Raw genomic sequence first — 23,601 nt, 5'->3', positions numbered from 1 at the left:
TTCTCTCCCTCTCTATCGCTCTGCATTAACTTGTTCATTAATCCAACTTTTTAGAGCATTTAATCTCTCATAAATGTTAAAACAGAGTCCCTTCACACCTTCATAAGACCTTTCCCTGGCTTTCCTACATTGATATTTTGGAGTTGAATGCATGTGTGAAAGATGAAAATGAGCCCACTTTATTTTAACAGCTCCTATGACCATGCAGAGACAAATTACTGACTTATTTTGTATCATGCTTTAATTAAACAACTTGTCATCTTCATGATTTAATGCAGTTTTAAGCTTTCCATAATCCCCCCAAAGTGAGACACAGAGACCTTGAGTTTAAAGTTGCATATTGAGGACCAGTGGGGCACAGAATCAACCCATGGCTGATTTTAACTCTTGCTCAACTCTTTCTATGCCTATGCTTTTAGGTTTCGCGTGATTAACCCTAATTTAATGGCATCATATGGATAATGGCTTACAGTGCAAACATTTTTGAGCGGTTGCCAACACCAGCTACATCATTTCAAATGATGTGCTCAGCTTGCATAGTGCACACATACTGAACGTTGCACAGACGTGGAAACTCAAGTACACAGGTGGATATCCTGCTAATGAATTACATGTAAATGTCTTTCCAATGCTACACTGACACAAGAGGTTGCTAAAAGGCTGGACAAAATACATTTTTGATTTAGTGTTGCTAATTCTTAAATAAAAACTTTTCCACATTTTGTGACTTTTTCCACATTTTGTTACGTTATTTTTTGTTACGTTACAAATTTGTGACTCCTTTCAGGAAACTACTTCACAGGAGAGCCAATTAAATGTAAACTTTTTAAAATCAAAATGTGTTTTTTTGCAGAAATGCCTTCTGGAACATGTGAATTTTCATTTAACTAGGCAAGTCAGTTATTAAAAAGTTCTTATTCACAATGAAGGCTAACCCCAGACAACGCTGAGTCAATTATGCACCGCCCTATGGGACTCCCACTCACGGCCACATGTGAGGCAGCCAGATTTGAACCAGGGACTGCACTGACTGCAGGGCCTTATAGACCCCTGCGTCACTCAGGAGCCCTCAAAATGTGCCTTAATAACAAACTTGTATGCCATCTGTAAATATGAATAAAATTGTTAAATTATGAGCCTAGTTGGTTGAGCCACAGAAAAAGTCAGCAATCTTCCCGTGAACAATGATTGGCTGAGATCATGAGTTGGCTAGAACTGCCGAGAGATGAGTTCGGATTGGTCACGTAGTAGAATTGGATAAGTGTTGCGCTCCATTATCTGGACGACCTAGTTTTGAAATCAGTGGAATTAGAGTATGATGGTTAAGGAGATGGAGAAAAATCTGGCGTTTGATTGCAAATATGAGATGGAGTCGAAAAGAGAACATACTGTTGTAAAACGCCTGTCTCCGGATTACATCTTCAAACTAAGGGCAACCATTGCATCCGTGAAAGAGAAGGGGAAGCATCCATCCCATGTATACGGATGGGTAAGAGAGTCTAGCTAGCTACATTTTCAGATATTACACGTTTCTAATTTTGTCTGACTTGATTAGTGTAGTATTAGCTAGCTACATAGTTGTCTTTGCTGTCTTCGTATCCAAGATAATTGTGTAGTTTAGAGTGTGTAGTCTTAGAGTGATTATCTTAATTTACCGAGGTTAGCTAGCCAGCTATTTTGTCGTCCTTAACGTAGGAGACACTTCTAGCTAGCCAACAGCCAGCCAACGTCTACTGAATAGAACTTTCGCATTCCGGTCGCATTCCTCTTCGCTCCACAGGTAGTATCACATTTTCATTTCATTTCATTACAGTCCCAACGGTGTGATTTGTTTGATCGTAGCTAGCTACATAGCTAGTTACATAGCCGTCTTTGTTTCAAAGATAATTGTGTAGTCTAGAGCGATTTTCTAGGTTAGCTAGCCAGCTATTGTCGTTCTCCTAACGCAACGTAACGTAACCAACACTGCTAGCTAGCCAGCTAGCCCCCGAATAGCAGCATTGTAGAAACTTCACACTCAACGGAACGACTTGATTAGGGTAGTGTCAACAACGCAGCTAGCCTACCTCAGCAGTACTGTATCATTTTAATCATTTTAGTCAATTAGATTCTTGCTACGTAAGCTTAACTTTCTGAACATTCGAGACGTGTAGTCCACTTGTCATTCCAATCTCCTCTGCATTAGCGTAGCCTCTTCTCTAGCCTGTCAACTATGTGTCTGTCTATCCCTGTTCTCTCCTCTCTGCACAGACCATACAAACGCTCCACACCGCATGGCCGCGGCCACCCTAATCTGGTGGTCCCAGCGCGCACGACCCACGTGGAGTTCCAGGTCTCCGGTAGCCTCTGGAACTGCCGATCTGCGGCCAACAAGGCAGAGTTCATCTCAGCCTATGCCTCCCTCCAGTCCCTCGACTTCTTGGCACTGACGGAAACATGGATCACCACAGACAACACCGCTACTCCTACTGCTCTCTCTTCGTCCGCCCACGTGCTCTCGCACACCCCGAGAGTTTCTGGTCAGCGGGGTGGTGGCACCGGGATCCTCATCTCTCCCAAGTGGTCATTCTCTCTTTCTCCCCTTACCCATCTGTCTATCGCCTCCTTTGAATTCCATGCTGTCACAGTTACCAGCCCTTTCAAGCTTAACATCCTTATCATTTATCGCCCTCCAGGTTCCCTCGGAGAGTTCATCAATGAGCTTGATGCCTTGATAAGCTCCTTTCCTGAGGACGGCTCACCTCTCACAGTTCTGGGCGACTTTAACCTCCCCACGTCTACCTTTGACTCATTCCTCTCTGCCTCCTTCTTTCCACTCCTCTCCTCTTTTGACCTCACCCTCTCACCTTCCCCCTACTCACAAGGCAGGCAATACGCTCGACCTCATCTTTACTAGATGCTGTTCTTCCACTAACCTCATTGCAACTCCCCTCCAAGTCTCCGACCACTACCTTGTATCCTTTTCCCTCTCGCTCTCATCCAACACTTCCCACACTGCCCCTACTCGGATGGTATCGCGCCGTCCCAACCTTCGCTCTCTCTCCCCCGCTACTCTCTCCTCTTCCATCCTATCATCTCTTCCCTCTGCTCAAACCTTCTCCAACCTATCTCCTGATTCTGCCTCCTCAACCCTCCTCTCCTCCCTTTCTGCATCCTTTGACTCTCTATGTCCCCTATCCTCCAGGCCGGCTCGGTCCTCCCCTCCCGCTCCGTGGCTCGACGACTCATTGCGAGCTCACAGAACAGGGCTCCGGGCAGCCGAGCGGAAATGGAGGAAAACTCGCCTCCTGCGGACCTGGCATCCTTTCACTCCCTCCTCTCTACATTTTCCTCCTCTGTCTCTGCTGCTAAAGCCACTTTCTACCACTCTAAATTCCAAGCATCTGCCTCTAACCCTAGGAAGCTCTTTGCCACCTTCTCCTCCCTCTTGAATCCTCCTCCCCTCCCCCTCCTCCCTCTCTGCAGATGACTTCGTCAACCATTTTGAAAAGAAGGTCGACGACATCCGATCCTCGTTTGCTAAGTCAAACGACACCGCTGGTTCTGCTCACACTGCCCTACCCTGTGCTCTGACCTCTTTCTCCCCTCTCTCTCCAGATGACATCTCGCGTCTTGTGACGGCCGGCCGCCCAACAACCTGCCCGCTTGACCCTATCCCCTCCTCTCTTCTCCAGACCATCTCCGGTGACCTTCTCCCTTACCTCACCTCGCTCATCAACTCATCCCTGACCGCTGGCTACGCCCCTCCCGTCTTCAAGAGAGCGAGAGTTGCACCCCTTCTGAAAAAACCTACACTCGATCCCTCCGATGTCAACAACTACAGACCAGTATCCCTTCTTTCTTTTCTCTCCAAAACTCTTGAACGTGCCGTCCTTGGCCAGCTCTCCCGCTATCTCTCTCAGAATGACCTTCTTGATCCAAATCAGTCAGGTTTCAAGACTAGTCATTCAACTGAGACTGCTCTTCTCTGTATCACGGAGGCACTCCGCACTGCTAAAGCTAACTCTCTCTCCTCTGCTCTCATCCTTCTAGACCTATCGGCCGCCTTCGATACTGTGAACCATCAGATCCTCCTCTCCACCCTCTCCGAGTTGGGCATCTCCGGCGCGGCCCATGCTTGGATTGCGTCCTACCTGACAGGTCGCTCCTACCAGGTGGCGTGGCGAGAATCTGTCTCCTCACCACGCGCTCTCACCACTGGTGTCCCCCAGGGCTCTGTTCTAGGCCCTCTCCTATTCTCGCTATACACCAAGTCACTTGGCTCTGTCATAACCTCACATGGTCTCTCCTATCATTGCTATGCAGACGACACACAATTAATCTTCTCCTTTCCCCCCTCTGATGACCAGGTGGCGAATCGCATCTCTGCATGTCTGGCAGACATATCAGTGTGGATGACGGATCACCACCTCAAGCTGAACCTCGGCAAGACGGAGCTGCTCTTCCTCCCGGGGAAGGACTGCCCGTTCCATGATCTCGCCATCACGGTTGACAACTCCATCGTGTCCTCCTCCCAGAGCGCTAAGAACCTTGGCGTGATCCTGGACAACACCCTGTCGTTCTCAACTAACATCAAGGCGGTGGCCCGTTCCTGTAGGTTCATGCTTGCCTACGGAGCTGTGAGGGGAACGGCACCTCAGTACCTCCAGGCTCTGATCAGGCCCTACACCCAAACAAGGGCACTGCGTTCATCCACCTCTGGCCTGCTCGCCTCCCTACCACTGAGGAAGTACAGTTCCCGCTCAGCCCAGTCAAAACTGTTCGCTGCTCTGGCCCCCCAATGGTGGAACAAACTCCCTCACGACGCCAGGACAGCGGAGTCAATCACCACCTTCTGGAGACACCTGAAACCCCACCTCTTTAAGGAATACCTAGGATAGGATAAAGTAATCCTTCTCACCCCCCTTAAAAGACCTAGATGCACTATTGTAAAGTGGCTGTTCCACTGGATGTCATAAGGTGAAAGCACCAATTTGTAAGTCGCTCTGAATAAGAGCGTCTGCTAAATGACTTAAATGTAAATGTAATGAAAGTAATTTTCATTTCAAGTAAATGTGTACTGTTAGCTAACTAGCTAATGATAGCTGGCTGGCTAGCTAGCTAATGTTACGTGTATGATCTGTGTAGTAATATTACTCATATCTCAGAGCTATTTGCATTGCTAGTTATAGCCTAATGTTAGCTAGCTAACATTGAACCTGGTTGGTTAACTACCTGCAGATTCATGCAGGGTAGTAACGTTATAAATTGGGATTATGGTTCATTGTTTAGCTTGCTACCTACATGTCTAAACAAAAGACTCCGCTATGCAATGAACTATTTCAATAGAATGTTTATGATGTCACTGCGGCAACTGTCAATAGACGTAGCTGGTAAATTCGCTCTGGCTATCTACTCCGATTTCAGAGCACTCTCGTCAGAGTGTGCCAGAGTACAGAATAACTGACAAATTTACGAACGCTCAACACCAGTTGAATAAGGCCGGTGTCAGTAAACGTTGGCAAAAAAACGTAATTCAATTGTTGCCAGCAGTACAGTTGCAGTCACCAACACTCTGGATAACATAAAAACAGCCTATCCAGCTTTGCTAAGGCAACTAAAATAATCAGAGTGGGGTGTTCTCTCATTTGTGTCTGGAAGTAGCTAGCAAGCTAGCCAACGTTAGCCAGTTAGCTTGGGTGCTTGACTTCTGTTAGGTCAGAACGCTCAGATCAACCCTACTTTTCATCCAGAGTGTCCAGTGTGCGCTCTGAACACTCCGAGAGAGAAACACTCTGAATTTACAAACGGCCAATCTGACAACGCTCTGAGTTTACCAACGCACAGAGCACTCTGACACTCCAGATGAAATTCACAAACAGACCCGTGGTATAAGTCCGCCTTTAGTCTTGCAATCTTTGTTTGTTTAGTGCATACTGTAGCCTCACATGTGAATCCTTAAAGAGTTGGGTGGGGTTAAAGCTTAAAAGGGTATGAACGATGCTGAATGGGTGTAGACAAAGAATAGCTTTCCAGTATGTACCAAAATATTAAGGGACATTTTCTCAAATGCGATTTTACAAGTGTATCTACTTTCAAAGCCTAATTACTTTCCAATTGTTCCTCAACTGTAGTGTATGATTATAAGGGCACAAGGCGAGACCCAGATGCAGATGGTTAGCGTCCAAGATGTTTATTAACAATCCAAATGGGGTAGGCAAGAGAATGGTCGTGGACAGGCAAAAGGTCCAAACCAGTAGAGAGTTCCAGAGGTACAGAATGGCAGGCAGGCTCAAGGTCAGGGCAGGCAGAATGGTCAGGCAGGCGGGAATCCAGAAAAACAGTAAAGGTCAAAACCGGGAGGACTAGTAAAAGAGAATAGAAAAGCAGGCGCATGGGGAAAAACACGCTGGTTGACATGAACATACAAGACAAAATGGCACAGAGAGACAGGAAACACAGGGATAAATACACCGGGGTAAATAAGCAACACCTGGAGGGGGTGGAGACAATCACAAGGGCAGGGGAAATACATCAGGGTGTGACAATGATATACCATTTTCTAGCTTCTAGTTTTAATGCAAAACACACCATTTCAAATGTTGTTTTTTCTTTACTTTTACAATTTTCTACATTGCTGAATTATAGTGAAGATATCAAAACTATGAAATAACACACATGTAATCATGTACAGTACCAGTCAAAACTTTGGACACACTTACTCATTACAGGGTTTTTCTTTATTTGTACTATTTTCTACTTTGTAGAATAATAGTCAAGGCATCACAACTATGAAATAACACATATGGAATCATGTATTAACCAAAAAGGTGTTAAACAAATTTGTGTTAAACAGATTTGAGATACTTTAAAGTAGCCACCTGTTGCCTTGATGACAGCTTTGCATACTCTTGGCATTCTCTCAACAAGCTTCATGAGGTAGTAACCTGGAATCCATTTCAATTAACAGTTGTGCCTTGTTAAAAGTTAATTTATGGAATTCCTTTCCTTCTTAATGCATTTGAGCCAATCAGTTGTGTTGTGACAAGGTAGCGGTGGAATATAGGGTAAGAACAGCTCAAATAAGCAAAGATAAATGACAGTCCATCATTACATGAAGGTCAGTCAGTCCGGAAATTGTCTAGAACTTTTAAAGTTTCTTCAAGCGCAGTCGCAAAAACCATCCAGCGCTATGATGAAACTGGCTCTCATGTGGACCGCCACAGGAAAGGAAGAACCAGAGTTACCTCTGCTGCAGAAGATAAGTTTATTAGAGTTATCAGCCTCAAATATTGCAGCCCAAATAAATAATTTAGAGTTCACGTAACAGACACATCTCAACATCAACTGTTCAGGGGAGACTGCATGAATCAGGCCATGTTCGAATTGCTGCAAAGAAGCCAATACTAAAGGACACCAATAATAAGAACAGACTTGCTTCGGCCAAGGAACAAGAGCAATGGACATTAGACCAGTGGAAATCTGTCCTTTGCTCTGATGAGTCCGCTGTCATGTGCCTTTTTACTGAGGAATGGCTTCCGTCTGGCCTCACTACCATAAAGATCTGATTGGTGGAGTGCTGCAGAGATGGTTATCCTTCTGGAAGAATCTCCCATTTCCACAGAGGAACTCTGGAGCTTTGTCCGAGTGATCATTGGGTTCTTGGTCACCTCCCTGACCAAGGCACTTCTCCCATTATTGGCCGAGCAGTGGTTCCAATCGTCTTCCTTTTAAGAAGGATGGAGGCCACAGTCTTCCTGGGGACCTTCAATGCTGCATACATTTTCTGGTACCCTTCCTCAGATCTATGCCTCAAAAAAATCCTGTCTCGGAACTCTATGGACAGTTTCTTCGACCTCATGGCTTGGTTTTTGCTCTGACATGCACTGTCAACTGTGGGACCTTATACAGACAGGTGTGTGCCTTTCCAAATCATGTCCAATCAAATGAATTTAGCACAGGTGGACTCCAATCAAGTTGTAGTAAAATCTCAAGGATGATCAATGGCAACAGGATGCACTTGAGCTCAATTTCGAGTCTCATAGCAAAGGGTCTGAATATTTATGTAAATAAGGTATTTATATTTTTTATTTCTAAAAACCTGTTTTCGCTTTGTCATTATTGCATATTGTGTGTAGATTGATGAGAAAAAAACAATGTAATACATTTTTTTATAATAAGGTAGCGTAACAAAATGTGGAAAAAGTCTTAATTCTTTCCAAATGCTCTGTATATTCAGGTAATGAGATGATACTGTACATGGCAGGGACTGATTGACAGTTGTTGACATGACGCTTGAATTGACACTTGCTTGGCTTTGTATAGAGTATGGTTTATCTAAAAGGAGACAAAGGTGCAAATAATAATGGTCAATACCACTAATGAACATACATAATTCATTGTCTGTTAATGGTAATAATTAAGTATATGCTTAGTGCAAATGCAATAAGCATATCATTTGGTAAAGTTATGCTTAAGTGTAACAGCAGTTAACATTGAATGACCAGGTGGTGCAATAGCATGCCACATGGTAGGAAGAAGCTATAGCTGGCTAATTTATCAATGGCTACATAGCATGACAAGCAAACAAACAATATCAAAGCTAGCAAAAGTAGCAAGCATAGCCACACATTGTTTATGTAAATGCAGTGGTTAACTGTTGTTTATTTTCTCCCATCAGAAACTACAATATTTTTTGTCACTGTTTTTGGTCATCTTGTGAACTTGGTCCGCTGAATCTCTGTGAGAGCATTGTTGTATTTCAGAACGCTATCTAGTTGAAGTAAAAGATCTATGAAGTCATTTTGGTGTACTGTTGTTGATGTGTGTTTATCTGTGTCAAACAAACAAACGTAATCCTCTAAGCTTTAATAAACTTTTCATGTGTCACGCCCTGACCTTAGAGCTTTTTATGTCTCTATTTTGGTTTGGTCAGGGTGTGATTTGGGTGGGCATTCTATGTTTCTTTTTCTATGTTTTTGTATTTCTTTGTTTTGGCCGGGTATGGTTCTCAATCAGGGACAGCTGTCTATCGTTGTCTCTGATTGGGAACCATACTTAGGTAGCTTTTTCCCACAGGGGTTTTGCGGATAGTTATTTTCTGTGTTGTGTTTCTGCACCTGACAGGACTGTTCCGGTTTTCGTTCATTCTCTTTGTTATTTTTGTTATTGAGTTTTCAGTTGAAATAAAAGTATGAACACTTACAACGCTGCGCTTTGGTCCACACCTTCTTCAACAGAGGATCGTTACATCATGTTATTTTTATCTGCCTCTGTACTGTTTCCCTTTAATGGGCAAAGAACCTGTGTCTAATGTTTAGATGTTACAATTGAAATCAAATATATATTTTCTTGCTAAGTGTTGTTGTCTGGTCCGTTGCATTGCTCAGAACTGTTGACCTAACTCAATAGGTGGCTGGTCACAAACCTGTGTGTCTTATGTTCTTGTTGAGGTATTCCGCTCATTAAACAGTAACTGGCGTAGACTGGTAGGTGTGCCAATTTAGTTCACTCTAGTTGGCAGGTGTTACTACAAAATACTACAGTCATATCAGCAAAAACACTACAGTAAATACTACAGTATACTACAGTAGTTCGTCCCTTAAAAGTTGCAGAGTACTGTGACGCAGCTTGCATGGTGCCGCAGAATTCTATGACACGTTATTTAAGTGTGACCACTGATACCATTAACGCTAGTTAATGGTAGTTTGACCACCAGAGGGCATCTTTGAGAAGTATTTGATAGCCTTCAATAGTGGCTGTACTAGAGAATTTAAAACCTTTTTTGAAGGAACATAGTGTGTATATATATGGGACTGACATTTTGCTCAATTAGTCTGATTAATATTATGGTGTTTCTATTTCAAGAAAAATAAAAAAATATGGCGCTGTACAACTTGACTGTCGGGAGTAGGCTACAGTACTTGGCTACTTAGCTAAGAATTCCTGTGTTGTGGGGTCACTAAGAGCATAACATTTCTACATTTCTATAATTGTTGTCTAACCAATACCCAAACAGAGAGTGAAAATAAAAATCTAATTGATTTATCAAGACCAGTCCCCATGCTTGTCTCAGAGCAGCGTGAAACAGTGCTATAATAGTTGTAGGATATTGCTTCAAATCCTATTGCTTCTAACTTCAATATGCTCTTTAAATTAATAAGACCTACACCACTTTTAACAGCACATTACTCAACACTAGTGAGACTCATGTCACCTACGGTAGGCCTACAGTCTATCAAAACATATGGCGTGACTCTCCGTAAATAATTACGTATAGAAGATTCTAAACTAAAACCGAAAGCCGCCTCATGGGTCTCCCGGTGGTGGCCGGCACGGGTATCGAACCTGCATCTGTTTGCACTGCTGGAGCCCCCATCCACTTCGGAGCCCCCATCCACAAATTATCAAAATACATAGAGGTGTTGGTAAATATATATTGTCCTGCTAATAGCCCATAATTATTATGATAATGTACATGGTGTCCAGGTCTATCAAAGACTATCAGAAAGAATGTTGGTACTTATTTATTTTAATCCAAAGCCATGAATGAGAGAGTCACTCAGCTTTATGTAGGTGTCGGCTATATGACTGACAACTTGATCATATACAGTATAACGATATTTTGGAGGTAATTTAGTTTTTTTTAATTGAAAGGGAGAGATTGTAATCTGAATAAAGACCTAGATAATATTTGTAAAGGCCAAAACATGTATTTCTGTTGTTAGAGGGAGAGAAACGCTGGGCCAATTGTGCACCGCCCTATGGGACTCACAATCACGGTCGGATGTGATACATAATAATCATTTTTGTGGTATTATTTGCTTTGTCTTTTCTGGTGGATTAAACTTAAATTGCAACCAATCAGGTTGTGATACAGCCAACCTAACTTAGAAATACATTTGACGATATAATTCTACCCCTACCCTCCTTCTAGGCAAGTCTATTGTCCAGCTACCTGCTAATAGCCATAATGGCTCTGTACAAAGTGTGTGTTTGAAAGGATATTTTCCAATATTTTGGAGATGATTTTGTATTAAAAAAACATAAAATGAGTGTGAAAAGGGCCATTCTTGAACATGGGGTGAGACATTGTTACTAATTTGTAAATAAAGCCAGTTTGTTATTTAGAATCATTTATTTCTATTATAGAGGGAGAGAAACCAAAAACCAGTAGTCATCTCATGGGTCTCCCAGTCGAGGCCAGCACAGCTATTGAATCAGCATCTATAGCAACACAGCTTGCACTGCTATGGAGTGTCTTAGAGCATTGCGCCACTCAGGCGCTGTACAACGTGACCAGTCGGGATTGGGCTACAGTACTACAGTAAGATCAAAATAATTCTAACAAAATAAAATAATAAAAACCTTAGTGTAACAACAGTTTTAGTAAGTAATACTGAAGTCGTGCACAATTATCCGTTTCTATTTAGGTTTATGTAACCCATTAATTGTCAGTTAGAGACACAGTAGGACCCAAAAGCATAATCAGTGCTCTAACTACCCCTTGTGCTGGTCTGGAGCAATGAAGTGGTGAAGCAAGGTATTGTACTAAACCACAAATGACCTAAACCACAAAGTCCCGCAGAATAATCACAAAACTTTTAGTGGAGCAACCGCTGTACAGTCATGTATGCATAAAACTACAGTAAATACTACCATATACTGCAGTCATGTCCACAAAAACACTACAGTAAATACTACCATATACTACAGTCATGTCCACAAAAACACTACAGTAAATACTACCATATACTGCAGTCATGTCCACAAAAACACTACAGTAAATACTACCGTATGCTACAGTCATGTCCACAAAAACACTACAGTAAATACTACCGTATGCTACAGTCATGTCCACAAAAACACTACAGTAAATACTACCGTATGCTACAGTCATGTCCACAAAAACACTACAGTAAATACTACCATATACTACAGTCATGTCCACAAAAACACTACAGTAAATACTACCGTATGCTACAGTCATGTCTGCAAAAACACTACAGTGAATACTATATTATAGAAATATAGAAATACTCATTTATTTCAACCATAGTATACTATAGTCTACAGTTTATGACATTGTTTTTAATGGTTTGTCAGAGAATGCATTTTATCCCCACAGAGACTATTTCAGATATTTTTCAGGTAGTGTGTGAGGGGTGGCATAATGTGAACATTCTCCTACCCTACTTTAGATTTGAGTGAAAATTGCTTGGAGCACTAGATTATAAAACCAGACAATGCTGACAGACAGGCATTGCTTTAGTGCTCTGTATTTAGTCACCTGTAGTGCTTTGTATTTAATCACCTGTAGTGACTTTGTATTTTAGTCACTTATAGGCTTAGTGTTTCTTATTATTTGATAAAAACACTAATAACATATTTGCTTATTCTACCCTAATGTATGCTATGCTGAACATGTTGGGAGTGTCGATAAGCCACAAACTCACACCACTTTACTTTAACAATTTTAATGATGCTTTTCTATATGCTAAAGGTCTTGCTATCAATCATGCTCATCATGGGAAAAACAAACATCGAAGATAGCACACTATTACACTATTAGAAAAAAGGTGCTATCTAGAACCTAAAAGGGTTCTTCGGCTGTTCCCATAGGAGAACCGTTTGAAGAACTCTTTTGGGTTCCATGTAGTGTATGCCTTTCTATCCGTATGGATCAGAAGTCACGGTTCAGTCACCTGAATTCTGTGCAAAAGTGCTGGGGGGGTTGCAGAGTACTACTGTCAGGGAATTGAATTCTGTAACAGAACAGAGTCTGTGTTTGACTCCTATGATTGATGCAGTTGTACTGTGAGTCAAGGAGAGCCAAGGCTTGCTGAGCCATGTGATGGATATACCAATATATTTTGACTACACCGTTGGTGGGCTCCAATAACGTGCTCACCTTTTTGCAGGATGACAAATGGTAGAGCTGGTGTCCATTTCATGATTCACTATACTATATATATTGGGGTGTATTTCTAAGACAGTGCTTGAGTCCATGGTGTGGCAAAACACACTACATGACCAAAAGTATGTGGACACCTGCTCGTCGAACATCTCATTCCAAAATCATGGGCATTAATATGGAATTGGCCCCCCCGTTGCTGCTATAACAGCCTCCACTCTTCTGGGAAGGCTTTGCACTAGATGTTGGAACATTGCTGCAGGGCCTTGCTTCCATTCAGCCCAAGTGCATTAGTGAGGTCGGGCACTGATGTTGAGAAATTAGGTTGGGCTCATAGTCTGCATTCCAATTCATCCCAAAGGTGTTCTATGCGGTTGAGGTCAGGGCTCTGTGCAGGCCAGTCAGGTTCTTCCACACCGATCTCGACAAACCATTTCTGTATGGACCTCGCGTTGTGCACTGGGGCATTGTCATGCTGAAACAGGAAAGGGCCTTCCCCAAACTGTTGCCACAAAGTTGGAAGCATAGAATCGTCTAGAATGTCATTGTATGCTATAGCATTAAGATGTCCCTTTACTGGAACTAAGGGGCCTAGCCCGAACCATGAAAAACATCCCCAGGCAATTATTCCTTGGCATTATGCATTGAGGCAGGTAGCGTTCTCCTGGCATCTGCCAAACCCAGATGCGTCTGTCGGACTGCCAGATCGTGAAGCGTGATACATCACTCCAGAGAACATGTTTCTACTGCTCCAGAGCTTTATACCACTCTAGCCCACGCTTGGCTTTGCACATGGTGATCTTAGGCTTGTGTGCGGCTGCTCGACCATGGATAGTTATTGTGTTGATGTTGCTTCCAGAGGCAGTTTGGAACTTGGCAGTGACTGTCGCAACCAAGGACAGATACTCGCTTCTGCACTCGGTGGTCCCATTCTGTGAGATTGTGTGGACTACCACTTCACGGCTGAGCTGTTGTTGCTCCTAGACATTCCCACTTCACAATAACAGCACTAACAGTTGACCAGGGCAGCTATAGCAGGGCAGAAATTTGACAAACTAACTTGTTGGAAAGATGGCATCCTATGACGGTGCCACGTTGAAATTCACTGAGCTCTTTGGGAAGGCCATTCGACTGCCAATGTTTGTCTATAGCGATTGCATGGCTCTGTGCTCGATTTTATACACCTGTCAGCAACGGGTGTGGCTAAAATAGCCAAATCCACTCATTTGAAGGGGTGTCCACATACTTTTGTATATATAGCGTTTCTAACATAGTTATTGCTTGTTTTGTCTGTTGTTTCCAAACACCTTGTAGTTTGAGGGTATTGAAACACAAAAGGAGATGACTTAGACTTCATTGTACTAGAGTGAATGCTGTAGAGTGAATACTATAGAGTGAAAACTGATGGATCTCAGAAATAATGAGAATAAATATCCTCAAACAATACACTGGTTGATAATCTAGAATCAGCTCTGTATCAGTGACTGAGGTGTGAACCCATTGTCAACTACTGAGATATATATATTCACAAACCAGGCACAAAGATAATCCCAGAAACAGAATAACCCAGGACTGAGAATTATACATCAGTCAACTTGAAACTGCAATATGAAATCACAGTATACTTTTTCTATGACTGTCATTGTTCAGTCCAGAGGTTGACAAAGCCAGAAAACTAAACCTCTTTTAAGACAGCCAAGGATATTTTTTGCATGGCGAAGCATCCCTCACGGAAAACTCTTGAAGTGAAACGTTGTAATATGAATAGGGCCGAGGGAACTGCACTGTTCTCCTTACTTTAGAACTGAAACTAAAATGCTTGACATTATACTCACTTCTCTGAGGCCCCCACAGAGTTACAGTATTACAGTCGAGACCAATTGACTTAAAACAATGATTTGAGGAATTGAAAGAGTTGAATGGCAAAGCCTAAGCGTAACCGATTTCTCAGATACTTGATAATTGACGAAGCAATCCTACATCTATTACATGGTAATGCTGCTCACCATTTACTTAAAATACATTAGTGACACACAGTGGTTCCTCATTTAAAAGTTGCGTCATACTGCATAATTGCGTGCGTTATGCTTTGGTTTGTTGTAGTATGCTTCGGTTTGTTTTCAGAGCTTGCCATTAAAGCTCATTTAACCACCAGAGGGCATATTTTAGCACATCTACTTGATTATGCAATATTATGGTGTTTCTCTTCCAAGAAAAACTAAAATGCATTTTACAGTAGCTTATGTAGGCTACTGTACCTAAAACATCTGTTGGTTCAAGTCCTTCAAAAATAGAAATATGGGCAGAATATTGTATTAAATATTTCTATGGTTAAAGGTCTATCGATTGTCATTTCAATTTAAATGTAACTCATTCCATTCTTGTTCCAGGAAAATATGTCACCATACAACATGACCGGAAAGATTTTAGTTTACCGGCCATTTGAAAAATTTACCAGAGCCATATGCATTGGATGCCCACCATCTTGTCGAGTAAAGGCAACTCCAAAAGCCTGCGAAGGTTGTGAAATATGAGCATGAGACTCACATGCTCGAGAAAATATATAATGCTATTATTTTCCATTGGTATCATGATGAAGATGCTCTCAATGTAAGACACCACACCTGCTCAGTTTCAAAATATAACTTTTTATATGTTAATTGTAGTTATATTTCATTATATTCTTAGCCTACTATAAAATACATGCGTTGACTGTGATCAGGGTAGCCAAAATGTGTCTTGTCTGTTTAATGAACAAAATAACTATTGATTTAATGTGCATGGCGCAGCCGTATACAGTAGGCTGCACAGACCAGTAACATAATTAAACGTATGTTTTATTTGGACCTGCCTAAAACAAATTAATAATGGATTTCTTTGTGATGGTGTATTCAATGGATTTATTAAAATAGATATGAATGTAAGTTGAGAGAGCGTGCACACCTGAGCATGCATAACTACATGGCCTGCTGCGTGGAAATATAGGAAAGTACTTTTTTAAAGTCCATTGCGAATGATAATATATTAAAACTATAGTTCCTCACAGTAAGCTACTTGAACAATCTTTCAACAATCAATCACCCTTTCTCGGTGTGAAAGAGCACTTCCTTCCCAAATGTACAATTGCGTCTTGATAAGAATCAGTAGCAGACGAGTGCAGTGGTTGGTCTCATTGGACAAGTTGTGTGACAGACTGACCTATTGTCAATAACAGACAGAATCAACACTTCCTTTCCCCTGTTTCTCTCGATATGTGTATTTTTTACTTTGGCTGTGGTGGTGTAGTATACCCCTGTAGTTACGTGGCTCTTAGGCTAAGTCTCATCACTAGCCAGACTGGATTCATAGTCGAACAGTAACGCAATCAACTGTGCATGCAAATGAGCACATGCACTGAATCAATCTGCACATACACCCAACCACGAACATGAGATCTCTCTTAACTAAACTGATGGAAGCTTTGTATGGGTGCACACTGGCCCCATTGATGACTTGTAAGGCAGACATTCAAAGATCAGCTCACCTAATCTTACAATCAGTGTTCACCAGTGAAATTATGTCCACATCTCTCATTTCCAGGAACCCTCATCTCAGAATATAATGGCAGAGCTTACTGCCTTTATTCCCAAAGCGTTGTTCTTTTGCTTGGAGTCCATTGAGGTACATTGCAATTAAGCTCCAGATCAAGCAAATTAAAAAGGGAGGGCATTCTAAGAAAGTAATTGGACACAATTGTCTTTATGACTAAGTGATCACTTAGTTACTTTTCCTAGTCATTTCTTTTTTATTCAGCTCAAAAATCTGAACCTATAGAGAAAAGCCAGGATGTATGATCTTTGGACTTCTGGATGAATCGTCTGTCAGTAAACAGATAGGCCTACAGTTACTCCAAAGACCTTGGAGTCATTGGAAATGGAGCTAAGTCCCATGTTCTCTCTGAGCTAATGCACACTGTGCTGACACCCTTGAAAGAGTAGCAGCATCATAACAACTCCACAGCCTAGCTCTGTTATGGACTCTAATAAAAGCCTCTGACTGGTCTGGGAACTTACTGACAATATGATTTTTCAACACCAATCAGGCATCTCTTTGCAAACTGCAAACATTCATGCACTCAAAAAGTCCCAAACTCACGAATTAGAAGCCAAAGTTCAAATCCTAGCCATAAAGATGGTTGTATTTATTAACACAATTTATCCAACAATGGTATTGGTCAACAATGGTATGTATACACATTAGTTAGCCGTGCTGTACAGTATCCAGGCTCTAAGAATTCCTTTCAGACAGGTCAATTAGCCCTTTGTGAATGTTAGCAATGTATTTGTTGTACTTGGTTTTTGTCCTTGATGGCTAAGTTATTCCCCAAGAGCTAAAAGCTGCCAACATGAATCTAAGTCCTCACACCCATAACTGTCTGTTGATTCTGAGAAAACCCTCACATTGTTTGCAACTTGCCACTCTTCCATTTGAAATTGAGTAACGGTTGAACACTAACCACTAATACAGTCTCTGTGACCAGACCCTGGCATTAGTCTTGCTATTGTCATTACTCTGTTTTTTTTCTCACTATTCCCCTTCTCCATTTTAACTGATTGAAAAACTAAAGAGAATAACCTGAATATTATTTCCTTCTAGTCCTCAGTTCCGGTGTGTTTATTCAGGGATTATCAATATAACAACAATCACCGTCTAATTAATTGTGTGCTTCCAATGTATGGTGATGTGGCCATGGCAGTGCCAAAAGGAATTCTGTTTTCAGAGCTGTTGTCAGTGCAGCTGCTAATCAGGAGTTTTCATCTGTGAACAAGAGCTGCATTTACTCAAGGGTCTCGTCTTTGAGGTGACGGAGAAACCACTTATTTCATACGTTTTGACTCTTAGACAACTTTCCAAGTGATTTTCCAAGAGGAACTGAGAGTTAAACCACACAATAATTAAATGTCAAGCAAGGATAAGGAGCCCATTATCATTGAACAAAGGGTGCATTTAAGATGGTGTTTCGGGAAGTTGAAGCTGTTTAGGGTTGTATCCCTTTATTTTAAGCAATAGTTGAAAGATTAGTGGAATCTGTGTGGGTAGCTGGACAGGTAGGATGACTGACAGTGAAGGTGAACAGGTGGCCACGGGTCAGGTGACAGAGGAATGGATGAGACTGCGGCAGGAATTCCTTTAACCATAAAGTGGTATATTTACTGGGTAGTCTGTGCTGCATAACAAAGGAAACAGAATAACATGTATCCAATCAAATTCATAATCACAAAGATCAAATCATAACAATAATTCATTATTAACATAATTAGGTAATTCAGTTCAATAAGAAGTCAATAGGAATGAATCATCCTTGAATCATTTAGGCTCGTAACTATTCATCATAATCATGAGAAGACTAATACAAATAATTCAATCAGTGATCGGTTATTCAATCTATAATCTCCATCAGTTTGATATCAGAATGGATCAGTTCAGCAAACAATGACATTTCATATTTTACCCTTTCAAGTTTGTCTTCATATGTACATGTAATTTCATTACATATTAACCATATATCGATGGCATAATTGGCCTGTGATGATCTATCTGTAGGGCCGTGATCATTGACCATTTACATTACATAATAGGTTTGAAGCGTGCGCTCCAAGCCGCGCTCCGCAGTAATAACTATAAGCAATAAATGATGGCCCGCTCTCCCGATCGCAACAGATAGTTCAGATGATAGGTAACAGATTCGGTGGATTCATGGACGCACAGAACTTCTGGATTAAACGGAGTTAAGGAAGAGAAAGCAGCGAGATCGGGCGATGGCGATTTCCTCCTTTTAATGAGTTGAGATCTGTCGGACTTTTCCACCTGACCTAATTAAAGTGCCCTTGGCCCAGCTGAGCAACTGGCCATAAATTAAAGGATTCTTCCTCCAACTCCATGGGCCTTTTCTACTATAGTGTTGTCAATATAACATAAGGACATACATATATTGGTGGCAGAATACACAGATATTTTCTGTGGATTATACATAGATAAGGTAATAATAGCCTTAATATACAATAGCATGAAAGCTGACTGAAACCAATGTTATTGCCAGAGGTTTTCACAGGGACATCTCAAATGTCCACACAATCATCCTCAGTGTAAACAGTTTAGCACCTTTGTTTCTTTAGGCCATGTTGGTCATCTGTCCTCCATGTGCATATGCTTGAAACATGTTTCTGCGCTGACACCTGTGTCTGGATTAGGTAGATCGTTTGGATTAGTGACAGGCCCATGAAGAATAGGTGGCTCGCTGCATAGTGTATATTAATTAGCGTGGCATTTACGAGATTATGACATATATCCTGACAATCTATTTTACTCTGTAATACCCAGTGTGTGGACAGCTATTGGTGAGCTAACAGAAGCTAACAGTAATAATACACTGAGGGTATACCATTTTTTTTAGTTGTGGAAAAAATACAATATCTCTCACAGGTGAGTGAATCAAACTATTAGTGGTAAACATTACAGCGGCAGTTATTTGTTTTTGTGCTCAAGCAAGCCACTTCATCCACTGGATAAAAATAGGTGTGTGTGTGTATGTGTGTGTGTGGAGGGTGGGGCGAAATAAATTATTCAGTGCAGTTGTCTCCTGTACCAACACAGAATGAAAGATTCACACGCTGCTCAAGTTTGAAATTAAATTAACACAAAATGGCTTGTTGAACAAAAGTAAGTGGGAAAATCACTGGACATAAAATGAATGATTGATTAAAGACCTGCCAGGCAGATAGATACTCTACTGCAAACAAGAAGCGCATACATCATTCTGGGAACATGCTCCAGTAGCAGTACTGTATAGGAATGATATTGGTGGCTACACTCTTAGAAAAATAGGTGCTATCTCCCCATAGGAGAAACCAAGAAGGAGGCTTTTAATCCTTTCTCAATGACACCATTACTAAAGGCTGATATGAATCATATTAGTCACTGAAATCAAACGCTTACTATAGATATTTCCTACATTCTTAGAAAATAGGATAACAGTTTTTGGTTCCAGGTAGAACCCTTTTTTGGTTCTTGAAATTATTATTGGATAGACCTAATGGATCAGTGGTTTATTACAATTTTTGTTTTTTTACAGACTTTACAACTCTTGGCTTGATGAGTTGAAACAATATTATAGGCTAACTAGTTTGGCTAACTAGCTTGTTTAATGGCAAAATATTGATATTAATATTCATAATATTGGTTACTAGGTGTTTGTACCTAAACGCTATTGTAACAAATGAACTATAATGCCTTTATTATCCAGTAAATATTATGCATTTGTTTGGTACTCTGTTCAGTAACATTTTTTTGAATGTTAGAATTTAGCTACATTAGAAAATATCGACATTAGCTACAGAACATTCACTTTACTTGTCTTTGGCAGCCTCATGCTCTGATTGTCTTGTGCATTAACAGGTCAACAAGATGCTGCCCGACTCTGGTTTAGCATTCACACCTAATGGACTGACATTTTGGCAGTAGAATCTGGTCAGTCTGAACTGGCTTTAGGAAATAGAAAGTTGTGAGTGCACATCACACAGCGATACACATTTTGGAGAGCTTTATCTATAATTGAATGTGGACACTAGCGATGTAGACGTACAGGGAAAATCAGTAGGGTTTATTTCTATGTCACATCTGCACTGTTTCTGTGAGCTGCACTCTGTCCATGTGACACTATCTTATCTATGTGCTCTGACACCAGAATGTGTTAGCATTAGATCCTAGTGAAGGCATACCCTGGTTCTTTGTTCCTGGGTCCTTGAGGCAGTCTAGCAATGCTATGGTCCTTCTGTTCTTGTTCCTTGCCATGCTTGTTATTGTGTGCCTGATGTCATTTCCTTTTCTGCTGGGTGTAAAGCATTTTACTTTTACGTCCTTTCTCTGAAAACTTCAAATCTGAGACAAAAGCACAGTACAAAACTGGGGCCACTAACAATAATGTGAAGTACTTAAATATTTGATAACAATGACTAGATGTTATGTAACATTTCTCTCTTTTCGCAGGTTATCTGGCTTCATGTTGCCGTCGCCTATTGTGAGCACAGGGTCAATAATGGCCCTTTGGTTCACAACAGATTTTGCTGTGAGTGCACAAGGATTTAAAGCAATTTATGAAGGTGAGACCTATTATTATTGCATGTTTCTCCAATTAAAAGCCTGTCTGGATTGATGTATTATAGGGTTTAAAAATACTGAACATATTTGTGTTGCCAAAATGGGAATGGTCTCACTATTGACTTCTTTCTCTACTATATATTGATTTCATTGGTTAAGTTGACAGAGGATTGTACTTGCATCACCAGAGTAGTTTGTTTGATTCCCTCATGGGCCACAAATTCTCAATATTAAATATAAACAACTGTTATTTTTGTATTATAGGGTAATTCATGAATGTGTCTGAAATTCTGCATATTATATTTCATATGAATAAACACTGCTAAGTAGATTTCACTTAAAGGACAATTCCACCCCAAAACGATCTTTGGTATTTGTTTTTACAGCCGGTATGATACATTTAGCATACCGCATCATAACGGTTGTATTTCTTTATTTTGAAAGTTATGTATCTTTAAAACTTGATTGTTGACACGCAAAACATTTTGGGACTATATCAACGGACAATGGACTAATGAAACAAAAAAACAAAGATAGTTCTTGGGTGGAGTTTTCCTTTAACATGGACCTCTTCAGGACCTCAATTGGTTACTGTTTAAGCTGTGTGCAGAGAGATGAGGCTACTGCTGTAGTTTTTATCTGCTTAGTACATGTTCCCATTTACGTTATTTTGGCATTATTTGCATTATTAAACCTGTGGTTGATAGCTGTGGCATTTCGAGGGAGTTCAGGTCAACTGTATCAAACTAGGGTCATTACAAAACCGTATAGTGTGTTTTATAAAGTAAACAGCACAAATCACTTTGACCCAGCCAGGACAATACTACATGTCATTTATTTTCCATGAAGTCTAAATATCACTGGAGTCTCAACTCGCCCCCCTTGTCGGAAACATCTCTCAGGATGGCATACACTGTAGCAAACTTCATGAGCTCTCTTGAGACACTGGGGCCTAGGCTATGAATGATGCACGAGCATGGCACTTTGCTCGTAAACCTTTCTAAAGATAAGCGTGCTTTTTTTCTTTGTTTTTTTTCCCCGGAACATTTACATCCCTTGTGATTCAGAGTTGTGTTAGTGCTACAGGGTTGTGAGGGGATACCAAAACTCAATTCCCTAAATGTTTTCTAATGCAATATCAGTCTCATTTGGCAACAACACTTGTTCCTGGTTGTGACAATTCCTTTTAAGGACAATGGTTTATTGTGTGTAGCGTGAGCAAGTTCTTGATTTGAGTGATAAGAAAGAATGAACAATGATGGGCTTATCTAATGTTGGCTGTATCAGAACACTTTTTCCTGATATCTTAGCACGGACTACTGATATCTTAGTACTAACCACTGCCTCAGAATTAACTACAGCTACTGTATGTTGTATGTTACAGCATGAATAAGGTTGGCAATATTGCGTTATATTGCGTTCTCTCTACATGTGTTTTATTTATCCACATAGAAGAAGAATTGTCACTTTTGCATTCTAGGAAAATGTCACATCTTCTTTTATTATGCATTAGTGGCTGGCCTCTCAGAACATGAATAGCTAATCCATTAGGGTAATGGCGTTTAATAAGGGTGCTTTGTCTGGTTGTCTGAATGGGCTCCATTTAATCCGACAAAGATTGATTTTCATGTAACCATTGGAGTCTAAATGAAATTGACTGGGATTTTAGAGAATTTTGATACAGGCCAGGATTTCATTGATAAAAGTGTCACAACCATTGTTATGATGAAGGGTGTTGCTGGACCCCTAGAGTGTTAATAGTATTGATGGTAACAACATTTCCTTTGGTAGCATTGTTTTTTTCATTTTCAGTTTATTGTAGTTGAGATTGAGATATGATGTTATCCAACTATGCAACCTGCAGGTTTTCCCAGCAGCCCTTAGATTGTGATTTATGGGCCATTACACTTGACTAATTGTAGCTAATCTATTTGCCTGTCTTGATTGGCACAGCAGTGTGCGAGATGGATAAATAGCCTAGCAGCGTATTTACCTCCACAGATGCTCTCAGGAATCAGAAATAGCTATCTTTGCAAATTGATTTACTGTTGATGAAGCTAAATGAGTGCAAAAAGACAAAAAGAAGTACAAAATCCTGCAGCAGATAATGGACAACTCCAGCAGGGTGCTGTTCCAACATATAGTGAACACTTCAAATGGAGTCTGGTCCATAAAGTAGGATGAGAGTCCAACCGATATTTAACCAAGCCTTGAAGATTCAGAATAGTGCTTTATGCCAAGAATCAGCTTTATATGAAATAATTGGGCTACTATGTTTTATGAAACAATGAAACATATCTTTTAGAGATCTACGGTAGCATGCAAATATGCTATTTTATTCAGCCTTTCAGTCGTAAGGCTCTATGGGGACACACACTTAAAGTGTGTTCAATTACAATCCAAGAAGAGTAACAACAATCATCTTAGAAGTGGCATCTCTCATATTAGATCAATGGAAAAATAGTAACTTTCCTCAAAGGACCTTTGAACACATTACTTTGAGAAAATGCATGGGAGCCACCCAGGTGTGAAACAAGCTGTACTAGATTGTACAGAGAAAGTGCCCATGAACA

General features: G+C 40.9%; 1 protein-coding gene across 1 annotated transcript in view; it reads left to right on the top strand.

The window, feature by feature from the left end:
• Positions 1 to 23,601, top strand: part of LOC115113847 (CUB and sushi domain-containing protein 1-like) — a 494,033-nt gene that overhangs the window by 193,553 nt on the left and 276,879 nt on the right. The window contains exon 3 of the mRNA XM_029641828.2: positions 20,918 to 21,030. Within this exon, the coding sequence (XP_029497688.2) occupies positions 20,918 to 21,030 (113 nt within the window). The remainder of the gene's footprint in view (positions 1 to 20,917; positions 21,031 to 23,601) is intronic.

The sequence above is a fragment of the Oncorhynchus nerka genome, linkage group LG28 (genome assembly GCF_034236695.1).
Source record: "Oncorhynchus nerka isolate Pitt River linkage group LG28, Oner_Uvic_2.0, whole genome shotgun sequence".
NCBI lineage: Eukaryota > Metazoa > Chordata > Actinopteri > Salmoniformes > Salmonidae > Oncorhynchus > Oncorhynchus nerka.
This window is presented reverse-complemented; position numbering and strand designations above follow the sequence as displayed.